The following is a 13,843-nucleotide window of genomic DNA, read 5'->3' as shown; positions in this document are numbered from 1 at the left end:
ATTGCCCACCCCTGCCGTAGCCACTTCTGCAGACAATGCCCATCACCTTAATAGTTTACTTGCATTTGACTATATACACACCAATAGATGCACTGTGTTCTGTGATTTTTTGTGTCTCTGATAGATTTGAATGTAATAATATTATTTCCATACTTAAAATACATTTTTTTAATTCTCTGGGTCTCACATTAAAGCCTCCACCTGAATAGAAAGAATCTATGACTCAAACCAGCTGATCAGAAGAGTGACACGTTCAAAAGGGAATTGTGGGTTTCTGTATTTGAATAACTGACACCCTCTTCAACAGAAGGTTCTGCTTCAGCTAAAGAATCTGTTCCATTTTCAACTAAACATTTTACCTTCTGACTGCCAGGTCTGTATATATAGCCAATAATCTGAGAGTGAAGTTGACTTCTCTCCTTAGGCATTATCACCACGAGCAATAGAGAGGATTCAGCCTAAATTCAGCTTTCCAAAATACAACCCCAAGTGACTTTTCATTTCAGTTGCAATTTTTTTCCCCTTGAAAAAACATCCTTATTTTGTGTCTCCAATCAAGTTTTAGTGCCAATTGAGAACTCATTTTTCACATAAATTTAATCCTAGAAGAGAGAGAATGCAAGAGCCTAACTTCAGAGTCCGTTTTTCAGATTACCTTTCCCTGAAAATGCGAAGCACCTTTTGGTTCAAATTTGCTCTTATGAAATGCATATTTCCTGACAATTTGGAAGGGCACACCCCTCAAATCTTAAGTAAGAGCGGAAAAAAAAACAAACAGACACGGGACAATAGCCCACTAGGATACCCTGCTTTAGATTTCAGATGTATACACTTCGGAAAAAGCTATCGAGACAGTTACATGATCCTAATTTCTTCAGTATCAGTGTCTGCAACCGCTCAAGAAAATGGATCCTTTTCTTGTTAGCTAGCCATGCTATTCTACAGAAGAACTTTGTTGAATTTGCACTTTCTCCTAAAGGTACCAGCACATTCATTGGTAGTCCTCAACACCTTGGCATATTTACAGCATCAACACGTTACCTAAATCCAGGATACCAATGCCAAAAAGGAACAGACTCTCGCCTCTTCAATGTTTTAAATCTCAACCATACCAAAATACAACATTTAATAGAGCCATGCTACACTAGAAAGGACTGTGGTAATCTTTTAAAAATTGACTACATTTATGTATGTCAGTTCTAACAAACTCTTTACCAGGGCTAGGCTGATGGAAATAAACTACTAGCTAAATGAAGGCTAAATTCTATCATAAGATTATATTTATTTTTAGTTCACAGATTATATGAACAAATTACACTGTAGACTAGTTGATTATAGTTTCACTGGCACACAGCTCTATTAGCTAAGCAAAGTATTTTATACATATTTACAATTGTTCTTCTATAACTAGAAAGCACTTTCTTCATCCAACTTACCTTATTGTGTGCAAAGGGAGAAGCTGTATATAAGGTGGGGTGGATAAGTGGACGAGGCAGATGAGGAATAGTATGCAATGGTATATGTCCATGGATATGAGGATAAAGGTGAAGTGCAGGATGTGCAGGCTTTTCTGGGTTTATAAACTGATGACCAGCAGGAAGACGTCCAGCGGTAAGTGCTGAGGCCGTCAGACCTGAAGCTTCTTGTTTGCAAACATGACATTCACAAGTATTTGGACCTTGATCAGCCTGTAAGAGTGAAAAAAGTTAACCTTATTTTGCCAGACAAATAAATCAGCTAGTTTTCTGGTCCCTTTGCATATGGCAAAACAGTAAGTTTAATGTTTTTCAGTTATATCCAACTGAGAACAGAAGGTGCAGTTTATAGATGGGAAACACAGGTAACATTAAAGGAATAGGGTTAAAACTGAAACTCAATACACCTCAAGGTTCACATGTCTGTATCAAAGGCCATTACAAATATTCAGAGGATAATTATGGACATTTCTATAGTCAAGACTAAAAGCACAAATGGTAGAGTTTGGTTCTTACTTGGAAGTGAAGAAAAATCCTATTTACCTATCAAGCTATTCAAAAGCTGAATCATCAGGTTACATACTCTACTAACTGCAGTTCTTTAAGTGCATTGCCCAGATATACACTATCCATGCAGAACACAGATTCTTCATACAGAACCTTAATATTAGTGGCCTCTATAATAGCAGGAGGGTGGCTCATTGTGGAAACAAGCATATCAGATCTGGACAACCCATATAACCACCATAATTCTTCTTGGCTGCTTAATGTCCATGCAGTGCATGGGACAAACTCCCAAAAAGTCATCTTACTAAAGGAAACGGGTACTAGTAATCTAAATAAATAGCTGTAGAAGAGCTCTCCCAAAGACAGCATGAGATTTGGACTTCTCTGTAGACAACATAACATTAAATAAGTGCATGTCCTACATGTCTAAGATTAAATTTTTTTTTCATGGAAATAATGGGCTGCCTGCACTTTCACTTGAAGGAGCTATTACCTTCAACAGGCAGAATATATTAGCCAATTTGTAGCCAATTTTGATATCATTCAATATTAAGCTCAAGAGTCTCTCTGTTGCCATGGCATGTTCTTTAAGCCCATCTCTACCGGCTTTTTAAAACATATAGGGTGTGTACACACATGCTAAATTTCTAATAGTCAAGCCAACTTAATTTTTTAAGCCAACTTAACTGTCAGAGAGGACACATATGTGAAGCAGAGTAGACTTAAATCCAGCGCAAAATAATACACCTCCAAGGTGTATTATCGACTTAACTAATGCAGTGCAAAATAATACACCTCTTTGGAAGTATATTATCTTGCGCCGCATTAGTTAAGTCAATTTAGTTCACAAGATGGCTGCAACTATGTCAAGGAGATATAGTATATACACTCCAACATGACTTAAGTAGGCTTAGTTAAGTTACTTTACTTTAAGTTGGTTGAGTACGTGTGTAAACACACTCAGATTCTGAGTACCTGAGAGATAAGCTGAATAGCTTGGTTCTGGCTATAGTCAAAGAGAGCACCTTAGTTTAGTCTACTATTGGTCCTCCTTACCCTTATCTATAAAGAAAAATGGAAGCTGGTAGAATGTTAAATATTAGATAGCAGAAATAAATTGAAGGACTATGTTTGGTATAGATCTCAGAGAACAAATAAAACTGTTTTATGAAATACTGTATGTGGGAAGTACTTCTAGTCAAAGCTGTAATTCCCCTAGCTAATGGTGTTGCTAAAGACAATATTTTACAGAAAAAGATGGAATGGGAAGAATGTTTCCATGGGTTAAAATGATTGCCTATATATATTGGACACATTCTTCCCATTCCATCTTTTTCTTTAAAATATTGTCTTTAGCAACACCATTAGCTAGGGGAATAAGGGAATTACAGCTTTGATATACATCTTCCCCCCCGGTTTGATACTCAATACGTTCAGTTCATTTAAGAAAGATTCCTTAGACTAGCAGTGTCATCCTTAAGCCTCCAGTGGTAAATGTTAAGTTACAAACGTTAAGTTACTAATTGTTTTAGAACAGTGGACTGGCAGTAGAAATAGTTAATACAATTTGCAACAGAATTTCATACAAAAGGAGCCATGGATAGCTAAGTACTTCATTTTTTTCCCTTTGAATGTGTTGCATATATACACATCCTGTTGCTTGGTACCATACTGGATTACTAATTTGTTTCCCCAAAAATGTCCGAATACAGAGAGGTAGATATATCGTTCCCAGTTTGGAACATTATATATACACATTCCACCATTTGGAACATTATATATAGAACATTTTATATATCTTCCACCATTTGATACTCAATATATTCAGTTTATTTAAGAAAGATTCTTTAGACTAGCAGTGTCGTCCTTAATATAATATAGTAGACAAACATTTGACTAACATGATATTATACACACACACACGCAATCAGGTTATAACAGAAGATAACTGTTTTTTCTTGGCAGCACATATAGCCTCCTTTGAAACAGCAATTTGATCTTGTAAAAAGAAAAAAAAAAAAATCAGCTCACTTGAAATGTAATTATTTACTAATTAAAATCTAAAGCTATTAAAATGTTAAGCAGTGCTAATTAGGACTCTTCAGGCATTTTAGGGAAACAAATTAGTAATCCAATATGGTACCAAGCCACAGGAGATATATAATGCAACACATTCAATGAAAAAAGAATGAAGTACTTAGCTATCCATGATGTCCTTTATATGAAATTCTGTTGCAAACTGTATTAATTATTTCTACTGCCAGTCCACTGTTCTAAAACAATATGTAACTTAACATTTTTACCATTAAAAGAACAGATCGCAAAGCTCAGAACAGCCAATTCATCCTTTATTTCTGTTTACATATGTTAAAGGTTCATATTGGCAGGAGTACTACTTGCAAACAGGAGGCAGCCTTTTCTAAGACAGCAGCATCAAAATAAAAGCTCAGCTCCTGATAAAATGTCAGACAGGTGTTGATTCAAGGATGGAACTGCCAACCATATTTCTGCTATACATTCATGTATTAGGCATATGTCTTGTGACTACCTAATAATATCTCCATGAACAAATATATTGTGTATGAGCACTAGCAGGTATTCACATATCCCGATGTAATTTTACATTTATTTACAAAAAAAGTCATTGTAAACTACAATGGAGTACAACAAGACATACAACTTAACTAAGGTATGGACAAACATTCCCTTTAGGTACTCTAAAATGTGAGGGTGAGCTGCAGCTGCTCTAGAGCGCACAGCAGCTATTATGATGAAAACATTACATGTGCATGGTCCTGTAACAATAGAAGCTAACCTAGTGAGGAGGGCTTTAAATTAGGTTTGCCAGAGAATGGAGACCAAAGCCCCAAAGTAAGTGGGGAAGCAGGTGACCTGGAAAAAGCATAAGCTGGAAGGGGCAACAGGAAGGGCCAGCAGAAAAGGCTGATGGGAAACGCTCAATGCTTTCTTTTTACCACAGTCTTCAAGGCAAGGTCAGCTCCCACACTACTGCACCTGGCAGCAGTTTGGGGAGCAGGTCAGCAATAGCGGTAAAAGAGCAGGTTAGGGACTATTTAGAAAAGCTGGATGTGTACAAGTCTGTGGAGCCAGACATGATGCACCCGAGGGTGCTGACAGAGTTGGCCAATGTGATTGCAGAGCCACTGGCCATCATCTTTGAAAACTCAGCAATTGGAAAAAGTCCTGGATGACTGGAAAAGGGCAAATATAGCGTCCATCTTTAAGAAAAGGTAAGGTGGAGAAGCCAGGGAACTACAGACCAGTCAGTCTCACCTCAGTCCCTGAAAAGAATCATGGAGCCGGTCCTCAAAGAATCAATTTCTAAGCCGGGGTGGGCAAATATGGCCCGCAGGCTAAAATCTGGCACGCCAGGTACTTTCATCCGGCCGAGGTGCACCCCCCAACCCTTCCACCTGCAAGGGTGGGAGGCAAGGCACCTACACTCACTCCCAACATGTCCTATTATGCCTCACTCCCACCCTTGTGGGCAGAAGGGCCAGCCCCCCTAGCACAGGCAGGGTTGCTGCTGCAGGCTTCCTTGGCATCCCACTTCCTCTGGGTAGCAGGCAGGGAAGTAGGGCAGGAGGGGTGGGCGGGGGCACTGCTGTAGCTGGGTGGGAGTGGGGTGTGGGGCTGGCTGCAGCATGGAGCCCTTGCCCAGGGGCAGGCTGCAATAGCATGGAGCTCAGGTGGGCAGGGTGTGGGTGTGAGGGAGGGGTATGAGGACCCCTCCCCCACACTCCCCCCATAGTGCGCAGCCCTGGCAGGCAGTGGGGGGGCAGCAGCAGCAGGAGTGTGTGGGGGTGGGGGGGCTCTGCTTGGCACTGGTACCCGACTCCAGCCAGCACTGTGAGGAGTGCAGCACCCACTGGGCTGTTTGATTCCCCGGTGCTCCCTCCATTGGCAGGGCACAGGAGGGAAGCCCCAGGCACTGGAGCAGGCTGGGGAAGAGGATGCAGCCAACTCCAGTGTCTGGGGCTTCCCTCTTGTGCCCCGCAAGTGTGGGGAGCACCGGGGAACAAAAGGGCCCAGCAGGGGCTACACTCCTTGCTGTGACATGAAGCACTGGCCAGAGCCAGGGCACCAGGCTCCCTCCACCATGCCTTTGCTGCACCATGGAGGGAGTGTGGGGGGGTCCCCACACCGCTCCCACCCCACAACCCCCACCTTCCCCTACACACATACCTGTGTTGCTTGCGTTGACTGCAGGAAAGGACAGTGTATTCCAGAGCCACACACCCGCACCCCACAAATGCAACAACCCACAACATACCCCATGCCCCCCCCCACAGCCACACCCCCTCACATCCCCGCACACACAAAATACACCCTCACCATACACACACAACCAACCCCCCCATGCAACACACAGTACTAAGAATGTATTTTTGAGTTATTATACAAGTACCTCCATATACAATATGGAAACAATTCATGACAAAAATATTTTTTGTAATAAAAATTAAAATGCGTTATAGCAGGTGTTTGACTTTTAGTGAATGATTTGTTCTTTTCTGGTTCTAAGATGGTAACTCCCCACTCCTAAAAGGAGCTTTTCTGGGGGGCAAGGGGGTGGGGAACCTGTCGCGGGGCGGGGCTACCCATACAGCCCCCAACAGCTCACCAACCCTCATTAAGTGGCCCTCCACCTGAAATAATTGCCCGCCCCTGTTCTAAGCACTTGGAAAAGAACAGCCAGCATGGGATTCACCAAAGGCAAATCGTGCCTGACCAACCTGATTGCCTTCTATGATGAGATGACTGGCTCTGTGGGTTCAGGAAGAGCAGTGGGTGTGATCTACCTTGACTTTAAGCAAGGCTTTCGATACAGTCTCCCACAACAATTCTCACAAGCAAGGTAAGGAAGTATGAGTTGGATGAAGGGACTGTAAGGTGGATAAAAAAACCTGGTTGGATCATTGGGTTCAAAGGGTAGTAATCAATGGCTCAATGTCTAGCTGGCAGCCAGTATCAAGTGAGGTGTCCCAGGGGTCAGTCCTGGGGCCAGTTTTGTTCAATATCTTCATAAGCAACCCAGAAGATGAGATGGTGTGCACCCTCAGCAAGTCTGCAGATGACACCAAGCTGGGGGGAGTAGTAAATATGCTGGAGGGTAGGGCTAGGATTCAGAGACCTTGACAAATTGGAGGATTGGACCATGATTGGTCTCATGAGGACAAATGCAAAGTTCTGTACTTAGGACAGAACAATCCCATGCACCAGTACAAGCTGGGGATCAACTGGCTAAAACAGCAGCTCCACAGAAAAGAACCTGGAGGTACTTGGTAAGCTGAATATGAGCCAGCAGTCTGCCCTTACTGCGAAGAACTAAGCATACTGGGCTGCATTAGTAGGAACGTTACCAGCAGATCAAAGGAAGTGATTATTCCCCTCTATTCAGCACTGGTGAAGTCACATCTGGAGTACTGTGTCCAGTTTTTGGCCCCCCATTAAAGAACAGATTTAGACAAATTGGAAAGAGTCCAGCAGAGGGCAACAAAAATAAATAGGGGGCTGGGGCACATGGCTTCTAAGGAGGGGCTGAGGGAGCTGGACTTTTAGTCTGCAGAAGAGAAGACTGAGGGGAAATTTAATAACAGCCTTCAGTTACCTGAAGAGGACAGAGCTAGACTGTTCTCAGTGGCAGTAGATGACAGAACAAGAATCAAGCGTCTCAAGTTGCAGCAAGGGAAGTTTAAGTTAGATATTAGGGAAAACTCTCACGAGGAGGGTAGTAAAGCACCGGAACAGGTTACCCAGAGAAGTCTCCATCCCTGGAAGTTTTTAAGACCTGGCTAGACAAAGCCTTGGCTGGGATGATCTTGTTGGGGATGGTCCTGCTTTCAGCAGGGGGTTGGACTAGTTCAGTGTTTCCCAACCTTTTCCAGCCCAAGGCACACTTAGATTACTCAGACAGTAAAGAAGTTCTTCCTTATGTCCAGCCTGAAACGGTCAGGGAGGAGTTTGTGACCATTTGACTTTGTCATCCCTTGGGGCACTCTGGTAAACAGAGGTTCCCCCAGATCCTGGTAAGTTTATGAGGGGTGCTCACCAGGATCTCGGGGAATGTCTGTTCACCAGAGCACCCCAAGGAATGACAAGGTCGAATGGTCACAAACTCCTCCATGACCGTTTCAGGCTGGACATAAGGAAGAACTTCTTTACTGTCTGAGCCTCCAAGGTTTGGAATAGACTGCCGCCGGAGGGGGTTCAAGCACCTACACTGAACACCTTCAAGAGACATTTGGATGTTTATCTTGCTGGGATCCTATGCTCCCTGCTGACTTCCTGCCCCTGGGGCAGGGGGCTGGACTCGATGACCTTCCGATGTCCCGTCCAGCCCTAATGTCTATGAATCTATTAATAAAAATTTTCTGCGGCAGACCTGTCAAGACATTCCCCATCCTCATACCTATTGTAGCTCATTGCCATGGCAAAATTCCATGGCACACCTGTTCATTTCTGATGGCACGCTGGTTGGGAAACACTGGACTAGATGACCTCCTGAGGTCTCTTTCAACCCTAATTAGCTATATTGCCTCAACTTAAAATCATAGAAAACTGACTTTTAACAGAAAAAAGTCAAAGCTGAAGTGGTTCTGCTATATTTACATCTGGTTTGATTCTGCAGTGTCACAACAGTTGCTTTGAAACAGTTTTTATTTGGTATCCTTTGATGGTGATAGTTACATCTGTCTACAGCCCTACAGTTGGTCAGAATGTAGGCTGTATATCTGTACCATAGCAGCAGATGGCAGGAGAACAGGAAACATCCTGGTTGCCTTGAGCAAGCAACTATCTAGGTATTGACTAGAGTCAGATGACATCTCCAATAGTATAGCTGACACTGACTGGATTATAAAACTTACCCTTTCAGGGGTAAACGTCCACTGGCTTGCATGGCCACCCCTATTCAGGGGTTTATATCGTGTATCCATTACATTTTTATGACGATTTACACATGATTATACCAGTGTAAAAGCAACTGTCCAGGCTCTACATTTGTAACTGATACTCTAATGAAAAAGTCTCACCCCCAAGTTGTCAAAATTTCAAAGTTAATTTACAATAGGGTCTAAGACTTAAACAACCTCTACCTGCTGACTAGGGTAAGATGGTGGAGGACTATCCACTTTTGTTTCATCTTTCCTTAATGTTCTTTTTCCTAGATTTATTTCTTCCTTCCGAGTTCCTGGTGGTTCACCACTGCTTTCACCATCTGCCTCTTCATCATCTGCTTCTGAGGAACTGCTGCTAGTACTGCTCACCTGAGGAGACTGAAAATCAGTAGTTTTTAATACAAAGAATATGCTATTCCCCAACAGGCATTTTCTTCTGACAGATAAGATGCAATTTAAACAGATACATACCTCATCTTTCAATGCCATGTTTTCTCCTCCACCATTTAGTTCACTGTGGATTCCATTCATGTTGGCTACAACCTCTGCATCATCATAATTGTTCAGTGGATAGATATCAGCAAATTTTGCTGATAATGGTGCAACATCTTCATCATCACTACCACTGGGGGGAAAATAGGCTTACATAAATCATGATGCCCAGTAACCTCTGCTATTGTGAAAGTAGGTACTAGAACACTGAAATGAAATAAAGTTTAGATCGTAATTTGTATAAATATTCTGATTTAATTTAAAACGATCTGTTTCAATAAATTTTAATCACTAAAACATAACTATGTATCATCCAACCTGTTTAAAAATAATAGCTTAATTTTTAACAGAAAGTTGGGACTAAAAATAAGATTGTATAATGTTTTTATGTACAATATTTTTTCCTACTGCTTTCACTTCCCAATATTCATTGACTATAACATGATGGGGTAAAAAACCAGCTTTGCCTTTTATGAAAAAAGCATATCTAACAAATTGCTTGGAGGGGGAAAAAAGTTTAAAATATTTTGAGAATTCTGAGCATAATCATCTGATCAATCATTTTAATATTTCTGTGAAGCACATTACCATGCTAGTGTGGTGATGTAAAAATAGTGTTTAACTATAAGCTCTGGGAAGCATTTATTCTTGTAATTCCTAAAGATTTAACTGGAATATTTTCCCTGCCACAGCTAAAAAAATAAAGATGCATGCTTAGTTACCTACCTTGCAGGGATGCTGCAAAAATTAATTACAGGCAACCCCGCTTAACGCTGTTTCACTTAGCGCCATTTTGCTATAACACTCATTTTAAATTGATACCTAATTTCACTTAGCACTCAGCAAGTTTTGTTATAATGCTCACGGTCGTCATCTTGGGTCGTCAAATACTTTTGGTTTCGCTTAACGCTCGTTTCATAGAACACTGGTTTTTTCAGGAACCAATTAAGAGTGATAAGTTAGGGTTGCCTGTACGTAATACTTTGTACAGAACATCAAATACATAAAGAGCTTTTAAAGCGTGTATTATGTCTCTCCGCATTCCAGGAAGTTTCTGTGCTGTGATCTAACTACAGTTCAGCACTGTTATACATGGGTGAAACATGCCACAGGGATAGAAATACCCAACATATTAAAAGTTATAATGAAGAACAGAAAGAGCCTCCCCAAAAGGGAGAGTAAATGCATATTTTTCCATAATAATGTTTTATTTAGGAACTGCTACTTGGATTTAACTAAATTAGCTTCTCATAAGGCAGGTTAGACTATAGATCTTCTTTCCTCAAGAACAGAAGTTTGCTTGAGTTTGAGATAACAGCTTCAAGGCAAAGCCGATCTGAAACATTTGGAAGATTTTTTTTTTTTTATTTTTTTTTAATTTGACAAAATATAAAACACCCGATGGATATACATTATTTAAATATAGAAACAGGAGATTTTCAGGCAGTTGTTTACACTACATAATGTTCTGAAATAAGTACAAGACACAAATAGAGAGATCAGGAAATTGACGCTTAGGAAAAAAAATATTTATATGATCCTCGGGTTGTGTTAGATCAGGGGTGGGCAAAATGAGGCCCGCGGGGCCCTTATAAAATTTAGAAAATTAGTATTTATCTGCCCCTGGTTGCCTGTCATGCGGCCCTTGATGGCTTGCCAAAACTCAGTAAGCGACCCTCCGCCCGAAAAATTGCCTGCCCGTGTTAGATGCATCTTGATTTAATGTGCAAAGCCAAAAACTGAACAAATTTCAGGCACTTCAGAGCCTTCAAATGGGGGCGGGGTAGGGAAAGAGATTGTATTAATTGGAACACCCCTGCACATAGCAATTATGCAGCTACCTAAATTGCCAGAATACTACCCTTCTCAAAGCTTTCTACGTAAGTATTTTCCTGAATATAGGCTCTTATTATAAAAGATTAAATTTTTAGCCCTGGTGGACTGAAGACGCTTTGAAATGAGCCTGAGATATAAATCACTCAAGAAATTTATGTCTGAATTTATAAGCGTCCTGAAAAAATTAGCTGGCAGATTTGTACTAGCCTCAATCATTTAAATAAGGTGCTAACATGGTATTATTTATGGACTTGTCATTAGAATTCAAACATTAGTTAAATTTTACTACTGATCACTTTAGCACACAGGTGTCAAAGATACAGGCAGTGAGCTAAATTCAGCCCAAAGTCCTGCCACCCCAGAGCTACAGTTGCTCTTCCTGCCACCAAATTTCCGGCCGCATGGGGAGCCCCTTGGGCTGTATCTGCAGCAAAACGTAGTGTCATTTGGCACGTGACCTTGGAGATTTAGTGATGGAAGGAGTGGCAACTGCTGCAACTCCAGGAGCTGCAGCAATTAATGCTACTACTGCCAAATTTCCAGCCCTGTGAGCCACACATCACAACCCCATTTGAAACTCCTGCTTTGGCAGAATCAACCTAAGGAGTGAACACGCTACAGCAGCTTGGTTAGTTGCTGTCAACGGTTTCTCAATGTGGAGACACAAGTTCAACCCACTCCCACAATTTAAAAAATTATTTCTACCGCTTACACTTTGGGGAAGGGTCAAAACAATGGTAATACATATTGTACTTGACATCAAAAAAGTCTCAAAAACCATAGGCTCTATGATTTATACAGGAGATAAGTAGTTACATTTTTAACACTTTTTTTTTTTTGCTGGAGGTCTCGAATGAATGACTACTTAGCAGTTCTAGGGTGTGGAAAGATGAATAAATTATATCAAGTTAAAGGTGGGGGTGAAGATTGCAAAGGACACTAACCAGGTGTCAGGTTGCTGTTATTTGCATCTGCTCTTACCCTGCAGCAGGTGAATGGTAATCAAAGGCAGTTCATTCCAAATGAAACAGGTCAAGGTTCAATGGCTTAGCTTCAATTAGCTCCATAACACAAACAGGCAAGCAAAATAATTACCACAGACCAGACTAATACACTTCCCCCTCTTCAGTTGGTACAATTTGTTCACCTGTCCACAGCTCTTGAGGATGATATTCACCAAATAAACTATTTTTTTAATCAGATGATTAACCATTAATGTCACCATTCTCACACATGAGAACTTAAATATTCATGTAACAAGATCTTAATCACTGGCCTTTCTAAAACAAATAAACTAGCTCCATATTTCCTGAAAAGTCTTGTAGTGGCATGTTCCTGATTCACATGATGTCCCTTCTCAGAAGTAGTTCATTTATGGCATAAGTATAAAAATCAAGATGCAAGTGATTTTTCAAAGTATCGGTTTCTCAATAGTGTAGGAATGTGGACTGAAAAGACCGATGGGTCACCACTCAAATTTAACTCTGCTTCCACTAGTGGTTAAATGTAAATGTAGGGGTCTGTAGTAGATGAGAGATAAGAACTGCCATTTACCATGTCAGATCATAGGTCCATCTTGCCCAATATCCTGTGTCACAGTGGCAGAGAGTGAATGCTAAAAGGTAGAGTGAACTGTGTATGACTGGAGATCCCCACCCCCCCCACACTGGTCCTCTCTGATGCAGCCTCAAGCATTTAAGGTTTAGGAAGCTCTAATTCAGAGGCCGCATCCCTAAATCCCGGTCTCAATAGCTAGTGATGACTCTTTCCTTCAAAAAGTTGTCCAATCCCTTTTTGAGTTTGGCTAAAAACTGTCAGCATCCACATCTGATTGCAATGAGTTCCACATTTTAATTACAGGCTGAAAAAGAACTTCCTTTTGTTAGTTTTACACTTACCATCTACTAGTTTCTTTTGTGACTCCTACCTCTTGCATTAAGAATAAATAAATCCCCAATTCCTTTCTCTTCACCATTTAGTATTTTGTAAACCTTTATGTCCCCCATGAAGTGCCTCTTCTAAAGGGAATAGGCCTAGTTCTCCTTAGTCTCTCTCCATACTGCTAATCATCCATGTTGTCCTTCTCTGTACCCTCTCTAGTTCTTCTATATTCTTTTTGAAGTGTGGGGACCAGAATTGGACACAGTATTTAAGGTGTGGACACAACATGGACTTAAAAGGGGCATAATGTTACTTTCCATTTTGTTTACAATTCCCTCCTTAATAAACCCTAGTACTTTGGTTTAGGGATGCATCGATAGAGATTTGGGGGGCCAATACCAATAGCTGATCTTTAAGGAGACATATTGGCCAATACCAACCCAATTTCTGATATAGCTGCATGCAGCTGATAAGTTTGTTGTGGTGAAAGGGGAGGGGTGGGAAGGGGGGTGTGTGTGTGTGGAAATCAATGCCACCCCCCAGCAGTGAGGGAGGGAGTGGGGCTGGGGTAGGTGCTGCCCAGGCAGGGCAGGTGCAAGATGGGAAGGCTTCAAAGGATCTGCACTAGGCAGGTTGGGCAGTGGCGGCACTGGGAGGAGGGCTATAGGGGGCTGCAGCCACCCCAAATTCCACCGTAGCTCCCTCTCAGTGCCGCTCCCACCCGCCCCAAGC

The 13,843-nt window shown here is 41.5% G+C and overlaps 1 protein-coding gene across 3 annotated transcripts in view; it reads right to left on the bottom strand.

Annotated features, from left to right (window-relative positions):
* The window catches only part of FAM193A (family with sequence similarity 193 member A), a 101,993-nt gene that overhangs the window by 22,773 nt on the left and 65,377 nt on the right, over positions 1 to 13,843 (bottom strand). For 2 of the 3 annotated variants that reach the window (XM_006030900.3, XM_025212580.1), the window contains exons 12-14: positions 9,374 to 9,527; positions 9,101 to 9,280; positions 1,437 to 1,688 (exon numbers count right to left, since the gene is read on the bottom strand). In XM_006030900.3, the coding sequence (XP_006030962.2) occupies positions 1,437 to 1,688; positions 9,101 to 9,280; positions 9,374 to 9,527 (586 nt within the window). The remainder of the gene's footprint in view (positions 1 to 1,436; positions 1,689 to 9,100; positions 9,281 to 9,373; positions 9,528 to 13,843) is intronic. The other variant, XM_006030899.3, reaches the window with a different exon arrangement.

The sequence above is a fragment of the Alligator sinensis genome, unplaced genomic scaffold (assembly GCF_000455745.1).
Source record: "Alligator sinensis unplaced genomic scaffold, ASM45574v1 scaffold1051_1, whole genome shotgun sequence".
In the NCBI taxonomy this organism is placed as follows: domain Eukaryota; kingdom Metazoa; phylum Chordata; order Crocodylia; family Alligatoridae; genus Alligator; species Alligator sinensis.
The sequence above is the reverse complement of the archived record's forward strand: the minus strand, read 5'-3'. Positions and strand labels throughout refer to the sequence as shown.